The 23504-nt window shown below is 58.6% G+C and overlaps 1 protein-coding gene across 7 annotated transcripts; it reads right to left on the bottom strand.

Moving 5' to 3' along the window:
* Positions 1-473: 473 nt before the first annotated feature.
* WDR4 (WD repeat domain 4) lies at positions 474-23089 on the bottom strand. Of its 7 annotated transcripts, none has more exons than XM_045501259.1 (11): positions 22862-23089; positions 21047-21112; positions 19307-19450; positions 14721-14877; positions 13950-14062; positions 11155-11215; positions 7270-7368; positions 5581-5645; positions 4658-4841; positions 3431-3500; positions 474-1505 (listed from the first exon to the last, which is right to left on the bottom strand). In XM_045501259.1, the coding sequence occupies exons 1-11, from the start codon at positions 23083-23085 to the stop codon at positions 1324-1326; spliced, it is 1365 nt and encodes a 454-aa protein (XP_045357215.1). In that variant the 5' UTR covers positions 23086-23089; the 3' UTR covers positions 474-1323. The 7 variants fall into 7 exon arrangements, with proteins under 7 accessions (XP_045357215.1, XP_045357217.1, XP_045357220.1 ...); XM_045501261.1 differs by lacking the exon at positions 19307-19450 and adding an exon at positions 19482-19583 and having other exon boundaries at positions 22862-22898; XM_045501264.1 differs by having other exon boundaries at positions 21042-21112; positions 22862-22896.
* Positions 23090-23504: the final 415 nt, after the last annotated feature.

Below are 23504 nucleotides of genomic sequence, written 5' to 3'. Positions count from 1 at the left end.
ACACGTCACCATCACCAGACCCAAATTTCTCCTATGACCAAGAACTTCAAAGCATATTAACGAGAACGCTGTCTGTGCTGACGAGGTCTGGCTCCTCGGGCAGGACCCCGGGGCACCCCCGCTGCTCCTTCAACGACTTCTGCCCGACCCAACACCCCACTGTACCCCTTGTGGGAAGGGTGAGCGGCTCACCCACGGCTCTGTCTTCAGATCAACGTTTAAAGCAAAACAAGGCACTTAGGGATTTCGCTTCTGTGACACAAAACGATTGGTCTCTAAGTACCCCAAGAAACCCCGCACCAAAGGCATCACGGACTCACACGGGCTTTCCCACCTCTGAGACCGATCACCAGGAAGTGGGTCAAAGCACAAATAAACACATCAGCAGACACATCTGTAAGACTACCCACCAAAAAAACGCTTTTTCACATTAACAAGTCAGCATTTCAGTCACAGACAGTACACTCATCAAAGACGGTTTTGCTCAATATATTTTGAAATTAGTTCCAAATGTTGCTCCTAAACATTTCCAGAAGCTACAAAAAGCTCATCTCTACTCATCGGTGATTAGAATCCAGTGGATGCCCCGTGTCTTTGCATCCCGTGCAGCGTTGACGCGGAAATCACAGATATACGTAACACCCTCCACCGTTTCCCTGGAGAGCTGGGTTCCGGTCGGGGCTCCCGGGTCCTCACGCCCTGAAGAAGTCCAGTCTGCGCCCCGTGCCCCGACCAGCTCACGTCACGGCGGCGGGGACCGAGCAGACGGCGGTGGCGGCCACCGGAGGAACGGAGCCACCCCGCTTGGGTTTCGGGCCCCGCCCGGCGGCAGCCCCCACGCCGGACAGCACGCCCCACCTTCTAGAGGGAGACACAGGGACGAAACGTGCCGCCCACGCTGCCGTAGAGCTCACGGACTCCCCTGGAGGAGAAGCGTCCAGCGCCACGGGAACAGTGGAAGCTCCACGGCCGCCACGCCCACCACAGGTTCCGGTCTCCTCCGATACGAAGAAAAGGCGCTTCAAGGCACCGGCACCACTCGTTGCACCTCTGGCTGAGTACCAGGCCGTCCGGTTTCCCTTCAACCAGAAGGGTGCCCAAGACGCCAGGCAGAAGAGCCTGTTCGGCGGAGGAAAGTTCTAGAGCCAGGATACCGACCAGTTCTCTGGGACGGCCCACGGCCCACGCGCGTGCGGAGCTGGTGCGGACCCAACTGCCACCAAGCGTGGGTCGGGAACGCTGTCCCCATTTCTTACGGGGAGCCGCGGGCAGAGGGGACAGCACAGCCGGCTTTGGCTCGAGGCCACGAGAGTGCGGGGGCGGCTAGGACGGGCACCTCAGGGACGCCTCCCCTGGCTTCATCTTCTTGGCCTGCCCGTTAGGCCCAGCAGCCGGGTTCTGCCGCCGCTTCTGCAGCCTCTCCTCCTTCTTCCTCAGGTAGGCAGTCACGTTGTCAAAGGTGGCCTTGTAGAGACCACTGAAACCGACGTCCACGCCAGCCACGCCTGTGCAGGAGGAACGGAAACAGAAGCCAGGTGGGATGGGAACCGAGGCCCTGCCGCAGGGGGATCAACTCGCCACGGCCCAGACCTCCCAGCAGACCCGCGGCACCTGCTCCGAGGCGCCCCCATGACGCCCGTCTCCGGGTGGCCACACCAGCCGGACCCAGGACTTGCTTCTAACAACACGCCAAAGCCAGGTCATCGCCGGGAGACGAGGCACAAGGGCTGTGGCTCACACGCTCGTATGAGCCGCCCCCACAGGGGTGCCTGTGCTGGGGACTGCAGACGGCCTGCAGCCAATAGCCAGCAAGGAAGCCAGGCCCTCCGCCCAGCGGCCTGCAGGGACCAGGACCCTGCCAGCAACCACTGTGCGCGCCTGGAATCAGATCCCACCCCAGGGGCAGCAGAGCTTCTCAGAACCACACAAACAGCCCAGTAAGAAGTATTGTTGCCTTCACCCACTGAGCATGGGATACTCGTTACGCAGCAAGGTAATGGACGCGGACTGATCTCAGTGTCAAGGGTTGAGAGGCCTGATGGCCACAGACCAGCCCCACGGGGTCCACTTCACCCCGGTCAGAAACCCCACAGGGCCCGCTGCTCTGGGTCCCCTACCTCTTCGGGGACTTCCATGCTCAGCTGGCCTTCCTTCCCTGTGTCTCCACCCCGGTCCCTTCCCCCACCCCCGGCACCTTCCCCACACCTGCGCTGTGAGCAAACTGGTTTACCTGCAGAACTTCAGGAAAACTAAGCCCACCTTGGACCTGGCTCTCCCAGGGGATCCACAACAAAGACAAGCTGGCCCCAGGACCCGGCAGGGACGATGGCCAAGCGTCAGGCAGGGAGTAGGCTCGCCAGTGTCCCCAACACAGTCCTGCTATAGACCCATTTGACAGTGTTGCTAAAGCAAATCCACACAGTGCTGGGAGGACGGAGCCCGGTCACTGCCCTGGTCCTTCCACTCCGAAAGGAAAGATGGAAGTTAACCCTGGGACACAGAGCCAACAAATCCCCATGAGAACGCCTTCCACGAGACTTTAGGTCATTGCCAGGGTCAACAGAGACAGAATTCACGTGTGACTCTCGAGTTCCAAGAACTCGGACTTCTGCCTGGGGAAGGCTTTGACAGGTGTCTTCTGCTCAACCACGTCTTTACTCAAATGAAGGCAGCTTACTCCCAAAGCTGGCCATGAGTCATCCCTGTGACACGGTCGCCTCAAGTCTCTGCCCAAGAAAAGCATCGTGGAAGTTGCTAGAAGCTGTGCAGCTAAGGGCTTGCCTTCCTCTATCAATAAAAACAGAGCGAGGTCTTGTTCTTGTAACGTTCTCAGACAGGACTAAGTGAGGGCAGCACTCAATGCTTACCACGGGCCCTTCAACTGATGGGGACCCGTGGCTCTGACAGCCAGGCCACTCTCCTCACACTGCAGCACCACTCTGGCGGGGGCGGGGGGGGCGGGGGGGACCGGCCTTCTCACCACGGTCTCTCCCCTTCTCTCGGCCTGGGGTTCACACTGAGTCCCACACTGGGCCAAGAAGACCCTCGGGGATTCCAGTGATTGTCCCCACGCCTGACCTCATGGCCAGGAACCGCTCAGAGCCAACATTCGAGGCTCACGAGTCGCCCTACGTTCCAAGTGAAGGCCCACCCGTTACCGGCCCCGCCCTGGGGACCAGCACCGGCAGCCCTGAAGACAAAGGGGTGGACCCCGCCCCGACTGTGACCCCGGGCGTTCCCAGTGTGAGTGTGGGTCAGCCCCCCGGTGCCCCAACCAGCCGCTGGCCTTCTGGAGGGGACACAGACGCATGCCACGCTTCCTGCATCCTTGCTCAGAAAAGCGGCTTCCTACCGGTGTATCACAGCCTGGGATCTGCCCCTGGCCGATTCTGGATGTCACCCCGAAAACAGGATGCGCCCACATTCTTACCTTCCAGCATGGCCCAGTTCCCCCGGAGATGGGCGGAGACTTTCTCTACCGCGGCGTCTTCAGGAGCAGCCTGAGAAGACAACGGAGAGAGGCAGGACTCAGGCCACAGTGCTGCCGGTGCTCGCAAGGGCAGACCCGCCAGGCGTGGTCCAGGCGGCCGGGGCCCGGGAGACACCCGCTCAGGCTGCCCGACACCAGGCAAAGCCAGCCGGCAGTCCCAGCGCAACAGACGCAGCCGTCCTCACGTCTCGTCGGATAAAGACTCATGACGTGAGGGCCACCGGCGTTCCCTCCGCGTTGGCTTGTCGAGCGCGACCTTTTCTGAGGAGCCCGGCAGACCCCACACACCCCAGCCGGGGGCATTCTGTTTGCCACCGCTTTCTAGATGAAAATACCCCGAGAGGCTCCGGGTGTCTCCAAAGCCCTCGGTCAAGTGAGCGCTTGTAACGGACGGGCCAGCCAGCACAGGGCTCGGGCGGGCTTTATCTCGTTCTCCCCCGCCACCGCCACGTCCTAGGAGATTCGGGACGGGCGGGAGACAACGCCACTTTACAGACGGGGGAGCCGACTCAGAGAATGTGCGAGGTTCACACGTCACCCGGCCCACAGCCCACACCCCTTTCTCCACACATGGGCGCTCCTGAGTCCAGTGCCCCACGTGCAAGGCCATGTGCAGCCTGCCGATGTCGAGGCCACACACCCAAGCCACCCCAACTGTCGGTTCCTCTGCCAAAAAGACACGTGACCAGAAAAGTCACAAGGAACACATGCCGATGATGGCAACTACCCCCCCCCCCCCCAAAAAAAACACTACAGGCATCATGACATGAACAGAGCTGGCTGAGGGGGGTGCCTGGGTGGCTCAGTCGGTTGGGCGTCCAACTTCGGCTCAGGTGATGTTCTCACGGTTTGTGGTTCGAGCCCCGCGTCGGGGTCTGTGCTGGCAGCTCGGGGCCTGGAGCCTGTTTTGGATCCTGTGTCTTCCTCTCTCTGGCCCTCCCCCCCTCACACTCTGCCTCACTCACTCTCTCTCTCTCTCTCAAAAATAAACAGACATTAAGAAAAAAAAAAAATAGAAGAGCTGGCTGGGCATCCCTGCTCCCTGAACCCACGTCACAAATCCTCCGGCCACACTCCCCCCCCAGCACCGAGCCACGATCGAGCTGGAAGGAGGCACAGCCGTCGCCCCCTCCACCCCCACCAGAGGCACAAGGCCAGCAACCTCACCTGCCACTGGCCGCCCACAGGCCTGCAGAGCACGAGGGGGGCTTCCCGGTGGTCCTGCAGGACCCACAGTCCCCGGCCCTCCTCGAAAGCGATGTCCCACACTCTGTGCCGAAACGTCAGCCGCTGTCTGTAAACCAGCTGCTGTCTGGCGGCATCGAGCTGGAAAACGTAGACCGCGGGAATACTTTCCGCAAAGAGAGAGAGAACTTGTATTACGGTTACGACCAGGCCCACGTGGTATCATCCGACGTGTACAGCTTAGTGCCGTGCCCGGGTCGCCCCGAACAGGGACCCGGCCATCGCCAACCTCTCGGCTGCAGGCTCACGAGCGGCCCAGCCGGACGCACCCAGCCGAGCCACCTCCGGGCCGGAGAGCCGTAGGACCTAGGGTCGCTGCAAGTGCAGGTCGCCGAGTTCTGGCCCAGCCTGCCCTGCGGCACTAGGGAACCAGTGCAGCACAGAACAGGTGGAGAAGGTGACCGTCCCGGCTGCGCCTCGGCGGACGGCACGGGACGCACGGGCACTCCCACCCGCTCTGAACCCGCTCTCAACCCGCACCCTTGCCGTAGAGCAAGCAAAGACGCCCGCGGCAGGCTTGTCCTGAGGACACACGAGATGTGCGGACACACCAAACGCCCACGCGGCGCATAAAGATGCTGCCGCGCCCGCGGATGGCACGTGCCCCCGAAATCCTCCTCCTCGGCGCCCCTCGGCACCGGGAGCCCTCAGGAGGGCCAGCGGGTCGTCCCGTGACCTGCCCGGCCCTCAGGAGGCACCGACTGAGGTGCGTTCCACAACTCTTGGGTGGCCCTCGGGCACAGATTTTCTCAGGCACAGCTGGAGACCACGAACCGAGCAGCGCGTACAGGAGGGCCAGCCCACAGCAAGGGGCCCACGGACGCCCCGCAGCAGCACGAACTCACCAGTCACACAGCAGCGCCACGCAGCCGTCCTGGCTCCGGTAAGTGATCCTGGAGGCGGCAAACCTCTGCAAGGGAGCACAGCAACGTAAATGCACGCTAGCTGCCAGGGACCCGGCCCCAGACTACTCTGTTCAAAGCGAGATCGGACGCGGCAAGACTTTGACGGTTGCCACCATGGTCGAGGAAGGAAAAAGAGCCGACAGCCCTAGAATTTTCTGGAAATCGGTGAGAGAAAAGGAAGACACGGCAGACCCCCATGACACAGTTCCGACGTGCCACGAGAGACGGAGAAGCCTCTCCGTGGCTCTGGCCCTCCCTCCGGAGCCTATGCGGTGTCTTTGGAGCCAACAGAACTGGTCAAAAAGCAAGACCAGGGCGCAGCAGAGAACACAAGGAATTATTAACAAGACACAACGGTGTCCAGGTCCCCTGGTCCTGGAGAGGGAACCACCAGACGCCTGCCAGTCGGGAGAAGTGGAGGGAAAGGTCTGGTGCTCACCAAGCCTGGCCTGAGGGGCTGGGCCACGTGGGAGGGGGACTCCAGGGAGGGAGGGAGGCGAGGAGCCCGAGGGGCGGGGATGCTCCACACACCCTGCAGGCCTTGAGGGCCAGGCCCGAGGTCAGACAACTGCTGGTTCAGGGTCCTCTCTCAACCTCACTGTCCCAGAGCGTCAGAAGGTTCAGAGAGCATGAATATGAAAAAGTTACTGGAACAAATCAGGCCTCTATTCGCCACAGCCTCCGACGGGGGCACCAGCATGGCAGACAGCCAAGCAGAAGGCACCACGAGCAGGTGGCCAGAGCAGCAGAGTCGGCTGAGCCGGAGGCCCAGGCAGCCACTCGGCTGGGTGGCCACCGCCCCAGGGGTCCTTGACGCTCTGGCCCGTGGTCAGGCCTGGCCTGCCCACTTCTGAGAGGGAGTAAGGGCAGTGGCTACAGAGCAGTCTCAGGGGGACGAGAGCGAGCAGGCAGTCCCAGGATGAGGCAGAAGAACCCCTCAGTTCTCACGCGGACCTCCTGCAGGCTGGCGGGGGGCCATGTGGGGGCTCCGGGGGAAACTGCAAAGCTCCCAGTGACAGGCAGGACATCCTGGTCATCAAGAAACCACACCGAGGGCCAGCTCTGCAGGCCTGAACAGCCACGAGAGCGGACTGCTCCCTCCCTGCCAGGCCCAGCAGGGCCTCCGGGAAAACCGGTGGGGCTGTCCTCAGGTGACCAACCTGGACCTCAGCCGTGCAGGGCACAAGCTGGGAAGCATCACAGATCTGAGTGCCCATGAGCACGGAATCCGGAACACCCCAAAGGGCCGCCCACATGTTCTCCCCTGAAAATCTTTCACAACCAAAGGCCCAGGTGACCTGACCTGAGGATACACTGGACAGTGTGTCGTCCCAGGGGTACGGGGAGGGTCACGAGACTAAATAAGTTCTCTGCTCAAGCATCACTGAGCAGGATCGGGAGAGGCACTTCTGTAAAGTGGGTGTTGCAATGCACGTACAGTGAAATACAAATTATCTCCTACTTACGCGACCGGGCACCCTCAAGGAGAACACACGTTCTCCCAAGCTGGAACAAGTCTGTGCTGACGGCAGAGAGCCGTTTCCCACGCAACAGTGGCTCTGGCCCACGGCATCCCCGGGACTGGAGAGGCGCCCCGCAAAGTCCAATAAACCCACACCCAGACACTACCTCGTCACCCCAGGGCTCCGCCGGCTCCTGCAGGCTGGTCAGGTGACAGCAGTGCAGCTCTCGGCCACTTCTGTACTCCCAGAGCCTCAGGGTACGGTCCTGCACACAGCAAGGACAGGTCAGTGTGCACTCGCGGGGACGCCCGGGCCTGCCCCGGCGGGGGGGGGGGGGGGGGGCACTGACTCCACGGAGCCAGCACAAAGGCTCTCTACCCGCAGTCACGCAACCACTAAGAAAACACATGACCCCATGGCAAAGCAGGCAAAGGACACAAGACGACCCGTCACGTACAGACATCACGGACCACGGCGGCTGGGTTGGAGCCGAAGCACGCACACACGGGCACACACACACGCACCCACCGCAACAATCATGTGCTCGCACAGGAGAAACACGGGTCAGGCCAAGCACAAGGACGGTCCCACGTCCCTGTTTAGGAACAGTGAAAAGGGGGCGTCCATTTGTTCCCCGTGAGACCGTCAACTGTGTGGCCGGTAAGGAAACTGGTCTGCGTCCCAAAAGCCTCAGCGCCCCGCAGACACACACGACAGAGGAAGGGCTCGTACTAACAAATGCAGGTCACGGCGCTCGCTGAAGGGACGGGACACGCGAAGAACCGCACGTCTAAGGAGAACGAGCAGGGAGTGACGCACGGGTGAGCCGTCGGGTCCGCCCAGGAAACCCGTGCGCTAGATCCCGTCGCTGCAAACGCGTGCACAGGCCCACGCGCACCTGAAAACCTAACGCTGACTCATCCAATGAAACGCCACCAACACAGCGCACACGGCAGGTTTTAAACCACCAGGAAAAAAGGACGGACGACAAACTGCCCGAGTGTTAACGGCAGGGGTGTGTGGGCGCCGGGCAAGAGGACGTAGCCGCCGTGAACACACACGCCCACCCCTACGTCCCTCCCCAGTGACCAGAAAGGGAGGTTTCAGAAGCATGAACCCTCAAGGATGAAGACGACAGTCACGTGAGGCCACTCGGGAGGAGGTGAAGGGAGGGACAGGCCGTAGGGGGCTGAGATGTGACGCACCAGGCCGGGCCCAGCAGCACAACCAGGGGGTCCGTCAGAGCAGCCGGACTACCCACCCTGCTGCCCGCAGAGCCGCGGGGTCCCCGTCCGGATCCAGAGTGAGGGACCACACCACTGGCCCTCCCTGGTCACCTCCCGGGGCAGGCGGACAGGCCTGACGCCCAGGAGGGCAAAGACTGGGCAACGTGACCACCAGGAGAACAGAGGTGACCCACGGCTATAGGCGCCCGACTCCGACGCCCTGGACTCGAGGGACACTGGCCACTGCCCTGTCCCCACCGCACACGGACACCCCCCTGCAAAAGGCAGACACCACACACGGTGAAGGAAACGCAAACGTGTGATCTCGGGGGTCAAAGGCCCTGCGCTCGGCGTGGTGCTGTGAGGGGAGAACATTCTGGGCACCAGAAAGGCTGCCGAGAGCTAATGGTAACAGCAGAACTTCGCAGCCCACAGGACACTGGGAAATTAAGTTGTGGAGACGTCCCGACAGCAGAAGCAGGAACATGAGGGAAATGTCAAGGGAAAGACAGTGAGCCATTTGAGAAGCACACCTGACAGTGAGGACACTTCCCCAGGAGAGAGGAGGGTCTCGAATCGGGCAGGGGCGGGGGTGGGGCTAGGGGGGCGCTAACCACATAGCTGGTCAGAGCCCTGACCCCCATCTCCAGAGCACGGGGCATGGAGGCCCCCAAAACGTCCAGACAAGGGGGAACAGATCCCACAGAGAGGACGCAAACCCTCACGTGAGATGTGGGGGGCGGCGGGGGGCAGGGGGTAGCTTTAACCTGGAGTTCGGATACCCACCTACCCACCAGGCGGGGGCGGAGGATTCAGGGCGTTTCCAGAAAGGCGGCTTCCTACCACCACCCTCCCTCCACCTTCAGAGGCACCCCTGGGAGAAAGGAGGGACAGAGAACGTGAACTAACATGAGGGGCGTCCGGAGGCAGCAGGAAAGAAGGGGTCAAGAGCAAGACAGCGTCACCACCCTCCACCACCCTCCGCAGGGCAGGGAAACAGGAGTGGGGCACGTGTTCTCCTGTTTCTCAATCACTCTTGTTCTCTGGACACTCAGAGCGGAAGTTAAAAGGGCAAAGAGGCCGGGGACGCACCTCGCAGAGCGAGTGCCAGTTTTCACGGGGGGCCTCACAGCGGAATGTCACTTTGTAAGCGTGTGTTTCTAATGACAATAAACACTAGGAGCGCCAGCCTGGCTCGGTCGGTAGAGCGTGCACCTCTTAACCTCAGGGTTGTGAGTTCAAGACCTACACTGGCTGCAGAGATTCCTTAAAAAGTAAAATCTTTAGAGGCGCCTGGGTGGCTCAGTTAGTCAAACGTCTAACTTTGGCTCAGGTCATGATCTCACAGTTCATGAGTCTGAGCCCCACATCGGGCTCTGTGCTGACAGCTCGGAGCCTGGAGCCTGCTTTGGATCCTGTGTCTCCCCCTCTCTCTCTGCCCCTCCCCTGCTTGCACTGTGTCTCTCTCCATCTCTCAGAAACGAATGTTAAAAACAAACAAAAAAAAACTTTTAAAAAATTTTTCAAAAATAATGAAAAGAACCGCACCTTGCACAGGGCACGGCACAGGGTGGGCAGGGCTCTCCCGCATCTTTAAACACGCTCCTAAGCAAAACACGGAACTTGACAAAGCCAGTCCCAAAGTCAAAAGCGTCCGTTCTACTTTTCTATGTGCTCGGATGCTTGTTTTATCGTGAGAAACACTGGGAGGCATAGGTACAGCAGAATTCACAAAAACCGGCCACCTCTGGGAACTCCGGCCACACCTACTTTCTTCCGTTTGCTATCACAGGACCAAGCACGGCTGGGAGGAAGAGAGAGTCAGAAAGCAGAACGCAAACGTGGTGAAGCAACGAAGAACAGACGTGTAGACAGCGGCCAGGATTCTGCAGGACGGCAGGGAGGCCGCTGTTCCCACCCGGAAGCCCGAACTCAGGAGGGCCAGGAGCCTTCCGGGCAGCCCACCCCAGGCACCCGAGTCCCCTAGAATGCTAAGGAGCAGGAAAGACAGAGGAGGAGGGACAGGACAGGACTTCTGGGAAGAAAGAAAGAATCAGACGCCATCAGTAATTCAAAGCCTTCTCTGGGCAAAAATCTTCCTCAGAGCAAAGAGGTCTCTGGCGACGAAACTATCCAGGCTTCGAGTCCCACCTTCTGGACACCGAAGTTTTCACTGCTAACCAAACTGCCCCCCCCCCCCCACACACACACACAGGGCCAGGTGCCGGCCCGAAGGACAGGGTGGGGGACAGGGTGAAGCACAGCAGTAACTCGGGGGAACCCAGGTCCCCCTGGGACTCAGGTACTGTTGTACCGGAGGTCACAATGCTATTCCAGTAAGACGACAACCCTGAGACCTGATTCCTCACACTCCATTCCAGGGCGACACACACCCACCCCCCTGTGTAAGGCCCTAAGCAAGGAGGCAGCCTGGGACGGACGGACACACACACACACACACACACACATACACACACACACACGGACACACACAGGCAGCCTGGGACGGACACCCCCCCACCCCCACCCCCACCCCCGGAATGTAAGGCCCTAAGCAAGGAGGCAGCCTGGGACGGACACACACACACACACACACACACACGGACACACACAGGCAGCCTGGGACGGACACCCCCCCACCCTCACCCCCCCCGAATGTAAGGCCCTAAAGCAAGGAGGCAGCCTGGGTCAGCTCCAAACTTGGGAAAACAAGCACCATCTAGTGGAGAACAGCCAAGACCCAGCACCAGGACGGGCCCCCAGCCCCACGCGGGTCCCCCGCTGGAAGGCACCCACAGGTGCTCACCACGGAGCCGAGCACTTACCCCGGACGCGGACAAAAGTAGCTCGGGGTGGTCGGGCACCACGAAGATGCGGCTCACAAACCTACAGCGTGAGAGAAGCAGAGGGTGAGCTGAGCTCTGGCACGCTGCTCTGACACCCGCCCGGCCCGTCTGTCCTCGCCAAAGCCCTGTCCCACATACCCCCGAGCCCCGGGGAAAACTAAGGAGGGTCCACGGGGAGCTGGACGGCACCGAGCAAGCCGGGGAGCACACCGCGTCATTCTCAGGGCCCAACAACACGACAACTCGCAGGAGGGACCGGCCCAGCCCGGCCGCGCTCCCCACCCTGGCCGCGCTCCTGGAAAGGTCCAGGAGCTCCTGTGCCGCTGCTCGAGCCGCCCCGCTCACAGCCCAAGACCTCCCCTGCAGGTCCGTGATGATGGAGGCCTCAGGCTGGGATCCGTGGGACGGAGTAACAGTGGTCGGCAGGCAGACACAGACCCACTGTCCTTCAGCCCGCAGTTGTCCCCAGAAGCCCACCTTGGAGCCAGCCTCGCCCTGGGAGGGAGACGGCCTCCCCGGCTTTCCCGCCAGCTGTACGGTGGTCACCAGCGCACGGCCCCCGGGGACCCCAGGCGGCTGGCCCCAGCACTCCCCCGGCACAGAACGTCCGTTACGGATGCCGTGGGTCACCTCCACGAGTCAAGACGAAGCGGGTGGAAACCCATTTCTACAGATTTTACACAAAAGTCTTAAAAATCTATTTTCATTTGGGGCACCTGGCTGGCTCAGCAGGCAGAACGTGCGACTTAATCTCAAGGTTGTGACTTCTGGCCCTGTGCTGGCTGCAGAGATTGCTTAAAAATACTGGTTTTAATCTATTTTCACCACTTACTCGCTCACTGAAATACCTGAGCACCTACTACCTGCCGCTCTGCGGAGGGCTGGAGACAGCAGTAAGCAGAGCGCACGAAGGCTGCAGGAGCCAACAGGAGATGGGCCGGCGGAGAGCCCAACAGAAACGGGCTCCAGCCACGTGACTGAAGTTTGCAAGGGACCCCATCTAAGAATTAGACACCGATGTGGGGTGCCTGGGTGGCTCCGTCAGTCAAGTGTCTGACTTCGGCTCAGGTCGTGATCTCATGGTTCGTGGGTTCAAGCCCGGCATTGGTCTCTGTACCGACAGCTCAGAGCTTGGAGCCTGCTTCAAGTTCTGTGTGTCTCTCTGCCCCTCCCCTGCTCACGCTGTCTCTCTCTCAAAAATAAATCAACATTAAAAAAAGAAATTAGACACAGATGAAAGTAACCGAAGCTACTCTTAACTCGGTAACACCCAAAATATTACCATCTCAACAGACAATCAAGAAAAAAATTAGTAACAAGCAATTTTTCCGTTCTTTTCTCATATGAAGTCTTCAAAATCAGGTTATCTTACGCTAACAGCACATCTCCCTTCAGACTTCAGGATTCGTGACTCCTGTCTGGACAGTGAAGGCTAAGAGAAAAGCAGAGCAGGACAGGATAAGGGGAGGGGGCCTTCCTGAGAAGGCAGGTGGCATCCAGCTGGACACTGAAGAAGTGGAGGAGAGCACGGAGGAGAGCTCTACCAAGTGGGGACAGCAAACACAGCACAAGCAAAGGCCCTGAGGCAGAAGTGTGCTGGGTGGGGTGGGGAGCAGCAGACCCCAGGGAGGAACCAACAGAGCAAGGGCCGAGGGCTTGCAGGTCGGAACTCTGGACGCTGGATCACTACAGAACTCAATCAAAGCCCACACAAGCTATCAGGAGCGACAAATCCGGGAACCATCCACCTTCCCAGAGGTCATTCTTTACATCCCGTTCAAAACCAAGGAAACAGGAGCAACTGCAGAATTAAATCAACTCGTCCCAACGTCTTCTCCAGCCTCAAAGAATGTACTTGCAACACTGCACCTGGGGCGTCTGGGGGGCTCAGTCGGTTACGTGTCCGATCTCAGCTCAGATCATGATCTTGCAGCTCGTGAGTTCGAGCCCCACGTCGGGCTCTGTGCTGACAGCTCAGAGCCTGGAGCCTGCTTCGGATTCTGTGTCTCCCTCTCTCTCTGTTCCTCCCCTGCTCATGCTCTGTTTCTCTCTCTCTCAAGAATAAATAAACATTGAAAACATTTTTTTCCTTAAAGTAAAAGACCGCAGCAAATGAAACTAAGGGTTCTCCTGAGCACACACTGTAATTAGCCTTGACCCCGAGAAGACCAGCATTCTTTGAAAATGCCTCCCTTGCAAGATGTCAAAATTCAACTAGAAGAGAGCTCACTTGCCCTAGAAAAGAAGTCGCAAAGGAAAGACCACTGCCCAGGTTCAGATTTAAGTCCTGGACTGTTCAAACTACGAAAGTATGTCCCCCACACACGCCTACTGGCCACCGACCACTGCCCGGCCCTGGCGGGTGTCAGTGCAGAGAAAAGAGTGTTCCAGAAACAAGCCCTCGCCTGGAGGCCAACGTGGGGACCACTGGTGAGCGATCACAGGCGGGAGGCGGCGGGCTTGGAGGAAAGTCCTCTAACACTGAGCGCCACGCTGGCTCCCGTGGGCATGGGGTCTGAGACCCCAGTGCTAATGAGAAAACCGGTCCCCGAAACGCACAGGAAGGGAGGGGAAGGAAGAGGTGAAGGTTCTGAAGGCCCCCAGACAGAAGCAAGCACCGGATGGGGCCTCGCCAGGGAGCCGCCCAGGGGAGCGCTGCACACGCGCGGCGGTCCCTCTCCTGCAGGCCTGGCCACAGAGCGGGTGCCCCCGCTTCTCGACCAGCCCGCCTGTGCGTCCCGGATGTCCTCCGGTGGGGCAGGAAGGGGACTCACTCCGTGTGCCCGAGGCAGAAGGACTCGATGCTGTGCGGTGCCGCGGCCCAGCTCACCCGGATTTTCTCGTCCCGGTCGGCGGTGAGGACGTAGCAGTCATCGGGACTCACGGCCTGCGCACGAGGGTGACAAAGGACAGGTGAGGGTGGCCGAAGCCGGGACCCCCGACCCCGGGACTCATTCCCGGTGCTCCCCAGGTGTCCTCGCGCACACACCGCCTGCACCACCCCTCGACCTCCAGCACCCGCTCCCCGCCCCCTCTCTCCCCCCTCCTCCTCGTGTCCCCATGGCCACCCGCTCACCAAGTCCTGGCGGTCTTTCCTTCAAGAAACCCTCCCTCCTTGTTCCTGCCGACGTCCTCGGGTCCCACCCAGTCCCACCTCCTACTGGCCGCCCCCAGCCCTCACCAGGCCCCTCGGTGGGGTAGGTCGTGGCTGAGGGGCCGCAAGGACACGGAGATGAGGCCCGTAAAGCACGGAGAACAAGCCCGGGCCTGGAGACGGTGCCTCCTCTTCCCACAGCCCTCCTCCGCCTCGGCACACGACCCGGGCTGTCCCTCACTTCCGGGACCACCCCGACGCCTCCTCGCTGGCCCGACCGCATTCACCGGCCGCTTCACCTTCCTAAGTCCCACTCGTGAGGCCGCCTGCTCACCGGTCTGCAGAGCTTCTACAGAACCCACACGCCCCCAACGGCCAAGCTCGCAGACCCGGCCTCACCCTCGTCAGACCCCCTGCTCTGCCCCACATGACTAGCACACCACCCACGTACCACATCCAACAACATCGACAGGTGCCCAAGTTCAAGCTTGCCGCATCCCTGTGGCTCCAACACCGAAAAGGAATAAACGTCTCCAGACTTGTCGGCCACCAGAAGTTTCTCCTCGGAGGCTGTGAAGGTCAGGGCCGTGCACCTCCTCACCACGGTCCTGGAAGGCCAGAGACGCCCACGGTTGGCTCGCACGGTCAGCACAGGAAGGGCCGACGGGCCTGCCAGCCGTGCGTTCTTCGGACACGCGTCAGCTCCTCGCGGGGCGTCTCCCCCTCCGGGTACCACAGCAGCACCAAGAAAGCAAGGCGGTTAAGAAATGGAAACAAAGCCAATGTCCTAGACAAATCTCACTTTGAAATGATATTTTTGCTTTTATGACGGCAGAATCCGGGCGGTGGATACCTAGCTGTCTAGCACGAAATCCTCTCAAATTTGCTGTGCTTGAAGATCATCCTAATAAAATGTCGGAAGACCTGCTCCTCCACCCAGCAGCTCCACCGCACATGTCGAGGAAGAAGACGGTCAGCTTCAGAAAACACCCAACGTGCTCTGGGCGAAACCTCGAGCACACACACGACGCGGGCCCCCTGCGCCGGGAGCCTCCACACCGCAGCCCGGGGCCCTGCCGGGCTGGACCCACCGCACTGCTCCTGCTTGCACAACAGTCCCGAAGACGGGGTGCGGCACCTCTCGGCAAACACGCACGCGCCATCCGACCCCACGGGGGCGGCCCCAGCACGCGGCTGGGGAGGTCTGAGGTCCGGCTCAGGTCCCATGAAAGTTCACACGCTCGTCAGTTCACACCCCGATCCGATTCACCAGGTCGGTCACACCCGCGAGTTGGAAACTGGTTCAACGCTGCGCCAGCCCGAGAAACATTACCGCGTGCGCGCGCACGCACGCACGCCGGCCGCATCCGGGGTCCTGGCCACCCAGCGTCTCGCCCACTCTCGGGGGCGGGTTTATGCAGCTTCCTCCCGCCCTCCTCCTACACTTCCTTAGCTTCCTTTCTACTCGCTGTCCACAAGGCAAGTCCCTGCACTTCCGGCTCTGTGAGACCCCACCTGCGCCACAGCCTTTTGCAGACATCACGTTTATCTGCCTTACCTGCACTTACGGTCCCTGCCCTCCCTTGTCCCCAGAGGGGATGCGAGTGCACCCCCACGGCGCCCTGCAGCTGGCGCTCCAGATGTCAGCCCGAAATGGAAACCTAAGCTCAAACAAGCTACGTCTCCGACACGAGGACCGAACGAGGACGTCACAGCTTCTCGGGAGCAGAGGGACTAAAGGACAGAAAACGCAGGGGAGAGGCCCGCCAGCAGCAGCCGAACCTCCCCCTCTGCCCGCCAGGGGAGCTAAGAAAAGACGAGTAATGACATAAACGTAGAGAAAACAGAGAAAGAAGGTGAGGCTCGGGGCAAGATTAAGCAGAACTCTCCAGGCGCGCCTTCACGTACACGCCGCCGCGGCTCCTAACTGGCGATTATGCAGCTGCCTCGCGGCCACCCTTCCAGAGCAGCGGCCTGGGCCGGTCCTGCAGGACTCACACGGGCACCCCCCACTGCCCCTCTTCCTGGTCAGCCCAGAAACGGCCCTTTGCCAGTGGGGGGGGGGGGGGGGGCTTCTATCTTCTCAGGCTAAATTAGTCCTTGCAAGGACTCCAGGATGCACAGAGCAGGTGGGGGTGAGGGTCTGCAGGGGCAGATCCCGAGACAGGACAGTCGATGGGTTGGCCACTCAGCCCCCCCGGAAGGAGGGGGGACAGGGCCCCACCTGTCCTCGGGGTCTCTCCCTTCCCTCCAGGGTCACGAGGTACACAGCCCAGTGTTCCTGTCTTCACGCCCCCCCAAGGCCAGCCTGGCCACTATCCTGGTCCAGCAGCTGAGCCCGAGATGCCCCCGCTGGGCTGGGACCCACCCAAGCCCCCCTCCGGAAAGCCATGCTTGTTCAACAAAATTGAGCCCGCCGGGCCCCACAGGGCCCCGAGGATACCAAGCTCCCCAACACCACACACCTCCAGCAGCAAACAATCTCATTTCCCAGGGCTCTGCCTTTCCACATACTTATATGATTTTAATGCATCTATTTCCCGAAACGGTATGACTTCCTCCGTAAGATCTCTCACCAAGAAAACAGAAAACATGGCACGCCAAGTGTCCTCATTTTTGGTTCAGAAAACCCAGCCTCAGTTCCAGGCCTTTGTCATCCTGAACTGAAACCTTGAAAACAATCACTGCTACCCACGACTTCCATCTGGGCTTTTCCTCCACACCCTCCACGGCTAGGTTTTAAGGCCACTGGAGAGCTCCGAGCTGTGACGAGTCTTGGTCAAACACGCGAGTCCAGGACGCTCCCAAGACTGAACTGAAGGTCAAGGATGGCTGTTTTTCTGAGGAAGGGTCCATCTGTCAGGGCCGCCCCCCCCCGACCCCCACCAAGCACAACAGGTGCTGCATCGGGCAGCATCGCATCTTACGTTGCGTTCAGGGTAAAGGTGTAGGACGAGGCAACGTGGGAAACGCAGCCTCTAGAACCGCAACGTGATCTAGCCCGCGCCCTTCGCTCGGCGGCTGACACAGACGGGACGGGAGTCCCGTGGGGTCCCGCCTAACTGCCAGCAAGCACCGTCTGCAGGGCACGCTGTACCCCACCTGCGACACGAGAGGCCCTGCACACCTAATGCACGTTTGCAACACAGTCCTTTGTTGGCATCAACATAAAAACCAACAGCCCAAATACGATTAGAGGGGGAAAAAAACAGACACCAACCACCGTTTGCAAGCATACTGTTGCCGACCCTGAGTGTTCCTAGATCTTTACGGGAAGGTAATCACCAACACGGCACCTTCAAGACACAAAACCAAGTCGCAGCACCCGGGAGCCCTTGGGGAACGGCCAGAGCCCCGCCAGGAGCCCCGGGTGCTCGCCCTTCGGTCGAGGCACAAGCTCCACCACAGGATGCAGGGGCGTGGTGGCAGGCTGTGCGGACGTCCCCTCGTCCCAAGTTCAGGGCGAAGGGCTCCCCTGAGCACAGCGCACACCCCCATGCAGAGGCCACCTGGAATTTGCCTTTTCACTCTTCTCTTTGAAAGTAAGATCAATCAGGACTCTAAAAAGCGTAGCTGCTGGGGCGCCTGGGAGCTCAGTCCATCAAGCGTCACGATCTCCAGGTTCATGGGTTCGAGCCCCTCATCGGGCTTTCTGCCGTCAGCAGAGCCCGCTTTGGATCCTCTGTCTCCCTCTTTCTCTGATCCTCTCACGTGTGCATGCGTGTGCACTTTCCCTCAAAAATTAAATAAACATTTAAAATTAAAATTAAACTAAGTTAAATTTAATTTAATTTAAATTTTTAAAAAGGGGGGGTCGTCTGGGTGGCTAAGTCAGTTGAGCGTCCAACTTCGACTCAGGTCATGATCTCACAGCTCGTGAGTTCTAGCCCCACGTCTGAGCTGACAGCTCAGAGCCTGGAGCCTGCTTCCGATTCTGTTTCCCTCTCTCTCTGCCCCTAACCCACTCACATTCTGTCTCTGTCTCTCTCAAAAACAAATAAACGTTTAAAAAATAATAAATAAATAAGTAAATAAATAGAATAAAAAGCACAGCTGTCCCCGATACAGATGTGAACCAGCTACCAGGTGGAGTCCCTTAACCCTGGTTGGTGGGTAGCTCAACAGGTACGTAACTTGCATGCGTTTCTCTCTTACTGTCAAGGGACAGTTAAGCGGAACAGCCTGAGCGGCGGGGTTGGGGGGGGGGCGGGGGCAAAGATGAGGGGACAGAGAGGCTGACCCTGCACCGGGTGGGTGTTTCCGTCCCTGTCACAGACATCAAAGAATCCCAGCCTTCTCCCACTGGAGGAAGCAGAGAACTCACCACCGCCCCGTCAGAGTAACAGAAAATCACGTGTGCCCAGGGCCTGCGTTAGCATCCCCCACCTCTCTAAGCCCTCGAGGTCACAAAACAAGGAAGCTCTCGGGAACTCACTGACGGAGACCTCTAGAGGGACAACTAAGGCCAAAGAACACAACTAAGGCCAAAGGACACCAGGCCGCTGACACCCTCCGCCATCAACACTGAGCTCGCACACATTCTTCACATACTTGGGAATCAGGACGCTAACTTTACATCCTGAACTTTACAACCCCAAGTTCAACTGCAGCACAGGTGCCTGAACGTACACAAAACCCCTCACACTCTCGGGGCGCCCGCTGTTAGTCTCCATTTCTGCCACCACAGGGCTGGAGGAGTGCTGGAAAGCAGGATGCCACGGTGGCCAGGGGCCCGCACTTTGGAGCCAGAGCGACCGGGTTCAGGGCCCGGCTCTGCACTGGGTGCTGATGAGGATCAGCTTCTGGACTCCGGCCAGGGATGTGGGTAAGGGCAAGACCCCCCCCCCCCCTTACACAGACAGGGCTGTTTCGGGGATTAAATCAGTTAACACACGTAAGACCCTGAAAACAGTGCCTGGCACAGAGCTGAGACTATGTGTTAGTTGCTTATTACTAGGTCACTGTCGCTATGGTTACGGGCATGCAAGTGTAAGCTGTGCGTTCAACATCAAATTATTCAACGTTAGCATTTCATACCTGACACTCAGACATTGCCATGGTTTTGTACGGAAAAGAATCAGACGCTTACTGTCATCAGTTAAAGCAAAATAGCTCCCAGACTTGGAGAAGGTGGACGCCAGAATCGTGTCACTCCCCTTATCCGCGGGCTGCCCGTCCTCCCTGAGAAAGACAGGACAGGGTTAGGGCCTACCTGAGGAAACAAGGCGGCATCCCTGCAGGGTAGCCTCACTCATTTATAACACGAACAGAGTTAGAAAACAGTATGAGATTCACGTAACCAGAATATAAAGACCTACCAAGGGGACAGAGTGAGGTTCAAAACAGCTGGAATTTTTAACGAATGAATCTCATTAAACAGGCACACACAGGGGCGCCTGGGTGGCTCGGTCGGTTGAGCGTCTGACTTCGGCTCAGGTCATGATCTCGCGGTCCGTGAGTTCGAGCCCCACGTCGGGCTCTGTGCTGACAGCTCAGAGCCTGGAGCCTGTTTCAGATTCTGTGTCTCCCTCTCTCTCTGCCCCTCCCCTGTTCATGCTCTGTCTCTCTCTGTCTCAAAAATAACTAAACATTAAAAAAAAATTTTTTTTTTTTTAAATAAACAGGCACACACACCAGAATCCAAAAAGCGGAGCTGGAAAGACCCTCAGAGATCACGTGACCCACTCCCTCATGGACATGAACGGATCTAAGACTAGAGCCAAGGATTATTTTCAGTTTTTTTTTTCCTAATGAGCCATAAGACCAATTCTACTAAAAAAAGAACACCATACAAAATTATCACATTCTGCTTTCCTGATCTTTCAATTAACTAAAGCTAACTTCATACACCTGCCTTCAAAGCATTTATTTATTTATTTTTTGGGGGGGACAGAGAGAGACAGAGCATGAACGGGGGAGGGGCAGAGAGAGAGGGAGACACAGAATCAGAAACAGGCTCCAGGCTCTGAGCCATCAGCCCAGAGCCTGACGCGGGGCTCGAACTCACAGACCGCGAGATCGTGACCTGGCTGAAGTTGGACGCTTAACCGACTGCGCCACCCAGGCGCCCCCTTCAAAGCATTTAAAATTCCATTCTATTTTGGGGTGCCTGGGTGGCTCAGTTGGTTAAGATTCTGACTCCTGATTTCAGCTCAGGTCACGATCTTGAACTCAGGTAATGATATCGGGAGCAGAGCCTGCTTGGGATTCTCTCTCTCCCTCTCTCTCTCTCTCTCTCTCTCTCAAAATAAATAAAAATAAAACATTAAAATCCCATTGTATTTCAAGATGACTATAAAAAAGTTAATTACAGACAGAAACTAATTAAAAGTACTTAGAAAAATCCTAATATCCTTAACGCCAAATTTAAAAGTTCCACGTTTCTTTCCGGAGGTGGTACCTGGTTTATCCACAAAGCAGGGTAAAGAGAAATGAAGAATTCAGGGGCACCTGGGTGGCTCAGTCGGTTAATCTTCCGACTTCTGCCCAGGTCATGACCCCATAGTTCATGAGTTCGAGCCCCACGTGGGGCTTGCTGCTCTCAGCGTGTATCCCGCTTTGGATCGTCTGTCCCTCTCTCTCTCTCTCTCTCTCTCTCTCTCTCTGTCCCTCTCCTGTTTGCACTTTCTTTTTCAAAAATAAATAAACATTAAAAAAAGAACAGAAAAAGAAAAAAGAAATGAAGACTTCAGTGAGTAAGAAGATCATTTACTTCTTAGGCTACCCTGTCCCAATAATTCCATGATCAGGCCCGATGAGGCTCCCCCATTACCTCACCCTTTACTTTCTTGTGACTTCTCTGCTGCCGTGCTGCAATCATATGCGAAGAGGACGTCATCATCACTAAGGAGGAACAAAGATTTTAAAAAGAGCACTTTATTAATAAAAACACGGGGTTTTTCCTAGAACATAAGTAATCTTATAATCATTAAATTAAAGGTCTTATCGGGGAGCCTGAGCCGCTCAGTCAGTTAAGCCTCAGACTTTTCATTTCAGCTCTGGTCATAATCTTATGGTTTCTGAGTTCGAGCCCCGCATCAGCCTCTGCGCTGACGGTATGGAGCCTGCTTGGGATTCTCTCTCCCTACTCGCATTCTCTCTCTCTCAAAGTAAAGAAATGAACTTTAAAAAAAATCAATGCAAGATGCTTATGTCAGAAGAAATTACGTTGATGTTTCTGGAGGTTTCTTGCATGCAAATTTAAAACTGCCACCTTTAAGGGGTACCTGGGTGGCTCAGTCAGTTAAGCGTCCGACTTCAGCTCAGCTCAGGTCATGACCTCACGGTTCATGGGGGGGTTCCAGCCCCACGACGAGCTCTGTGCTGACAGCTCAGAGCCTGGAGCCTGCTTCCGATTCTGTGTCTCCTTCTCTCTGCCCATCCCCCACTCTCAAGCTCTATCTCTGTCTCAAAAATAAACATTTAAAAAAGTTTTTGTAATAAAATAAAACTGCCACCTTTTAAAAACGTCTCAACTACCCAAGAGAGCTCCCATGGCCGCCAAACACCTACCAGTACAGGAGTCACCACCCATCCTCCCTCGAGACCCTAAGCTCTCTTCAGTTTATGCCCATCTCCCCCGTTCCAGTGCCCGGGCATAGACAGGGCACAGCCTTTAAAGTGACTGCGCTCAGACTCTTTTCCCACCAAACACTGTGACGTAGAAACACTTCTCCGAGGCAAAAACTGTGCCACCAGCACATTTCCTCAAAAGGCGTAGACCAAAGCAAGCATATCAAGTGTAATAAACCCATGTCTCCCAGTGGCACGTGTTAGGATACCAGGAGTCTCCAAAACAAAATAATCTGGAACAGACCACAGGTTTATGAGCAAGTTTTTTGTGAAAACTGAACTCAACGTTGAAAGGGGATTTCCGATACCGGGCTTTGAACAAAGCTCAGAGAGGCTATATTTGCATTTGACGGACATATGTATGAATCCAAACCACCCTAGGAAAGGAGCACGGGCCGAAACGCACCATTAATATCCATGCGGCTCCTGGGGCAAGACTATTTGATTAACACTTATTGCTAAGAATTTCGGGTGCCGTGTAAGCGGGTGCAGGCAGTTAGAGAAAGCGGGTGCAGAGCCTTGTGAAGAGGCGCTGGGGAGGTGCGCGCGAGACCCAGAGCCCCCAAAGAAAGAACAAGAGAGCGGGGTCTAGGGCTGCGGGCGAGGGAGCAGGCACCGACAAGGAGAGGGAGGCGAGAGGAGTGCGCCCGGGACCCCGTCCCAGCGCGTTCCCCGGGAGTAGGGCACCCCTCGCCAAGAGGGCAGAGGCCGCCTTCCTCACAGGGCCCCCAGAGCGGGTGTAGCCACGACCCCGAAACCGCGGGGCCTGGCCCGCGTCACCTCACGTGACCCGGCCCGGGCAGCGACCAGAAGCGTCCGGCGCCGACCCGGCCAGGCGCACCGGGCCCCGGGCCGGCGGCGGCGGGACGCACCGGGGGCGGCTCTTGAGAGGAGGCGGCGGGGCTCGCGGGGGGTGCCCGCCAGGGCGGGCCCGGCCCGGCGGCGCCAGGGACTCGGGCCCTCCAGGCCCCGACGCGCGCCCGCAGCCGGGGCTCCCCGCTCCAGGCCCGGCCCCCTCACCTGCTCGCAGTGGAGGTGGCCAGGAAGCGGCTACCGCCCCGCACCACCAGCGTCTGCCCGCACAGCGCCAGCCCCGCGGAACTCGCCATGCGCCCTCCCGCCGCGCCACCCCCCACGTGCACCGCCCAGAGCCACTTCCTGCCGGCGCCGTGAAATGACGTCACGTAAGGCGCCGCGGGGTGACGCGCTCGGCCCGCCCCCGCGGCGCCGGAGGCCCCGGGCATGCGCACAAGGTACCCTCTCCTTCTCCCGTCCCCGCCCACCCCCCTCCCACCGCGACCAGAATCCGTTGCCGATCGGTTTCGCGCGCTCCAGTGAGCACGCTTGCTGAGCATTGCTCTTTGCTTCCTGGGCAGGGCCGGTTCCGGATCTTTCTCCGCTGCAGCTGGGGGACTTGGTCCTGCTGGTACCTGCTGGGCTCTTCGTAGCCGCTCTTTCCAGAGGTGGGTGGGTGTGAGCTCCCCCGCCTGTCCCGCGTTGGCGTCGGCGGGCCCGCGGAGGGGCGCTCAGGCGCTGGCCGGGAGCCTACCCACCTCCCTGGGAGGTACGCCGCGGGCGCCCCGGGGAGAGCGCTTTCTTTGCCCGTGGCCTTTTGCTCGTGGCGTGGCGTCACCGTTCACCAGCGGGACGCGGTGGCTTCTCA

The sequence above is a fragment of the Leopardus geoffroyi genome, chromosome C2 (assembly GCF_018350155.1).
Source record: "Leopardus geoffroyi isolate Oge1 chromosome C2, O.geoffroyi_Oge1_pat1.0, whole genome shotgun sequence".
In the NCBI taxonomy this organism is placed as follows: Eukaryota; Metazoa; Chordata; class Mammalia; order Carnivora; family Felidae; genus Leopardus; species Leopardus geoffroyi.
This window is presented reverse-complemented; position numbering and strand designations above follow the sequence as displayed.

What these genes read in the sequence shown, in the direction of transcription:
- WDR4 (XM_045501259.1), bottom strand. Translation starts at nt 23,085, where the DNA reads ATGCCCGGGGCCTCCGGCGCCGCGGGGGCGGGCCGAGCGCGTCACCCC. An exon ending in AAGTCACAAGAAAGTAAAGG is followed by an intron (nt 19,451 to 21,046) that starts GTGAGGTAATGG and finishes TGTCTTTCTCAG; the next exon opens with GGAGGACGGGCAGCCCGCGG. An exon ending in GAACTGGGCCATGCTGGAAG is followed by an intron (nt 1,506 to 3,430) that starts GTAAGAATGTGG and finishes CCTCCTGCACAG; the next exon opens with GCGTGGCTGGCGTGGACGTC.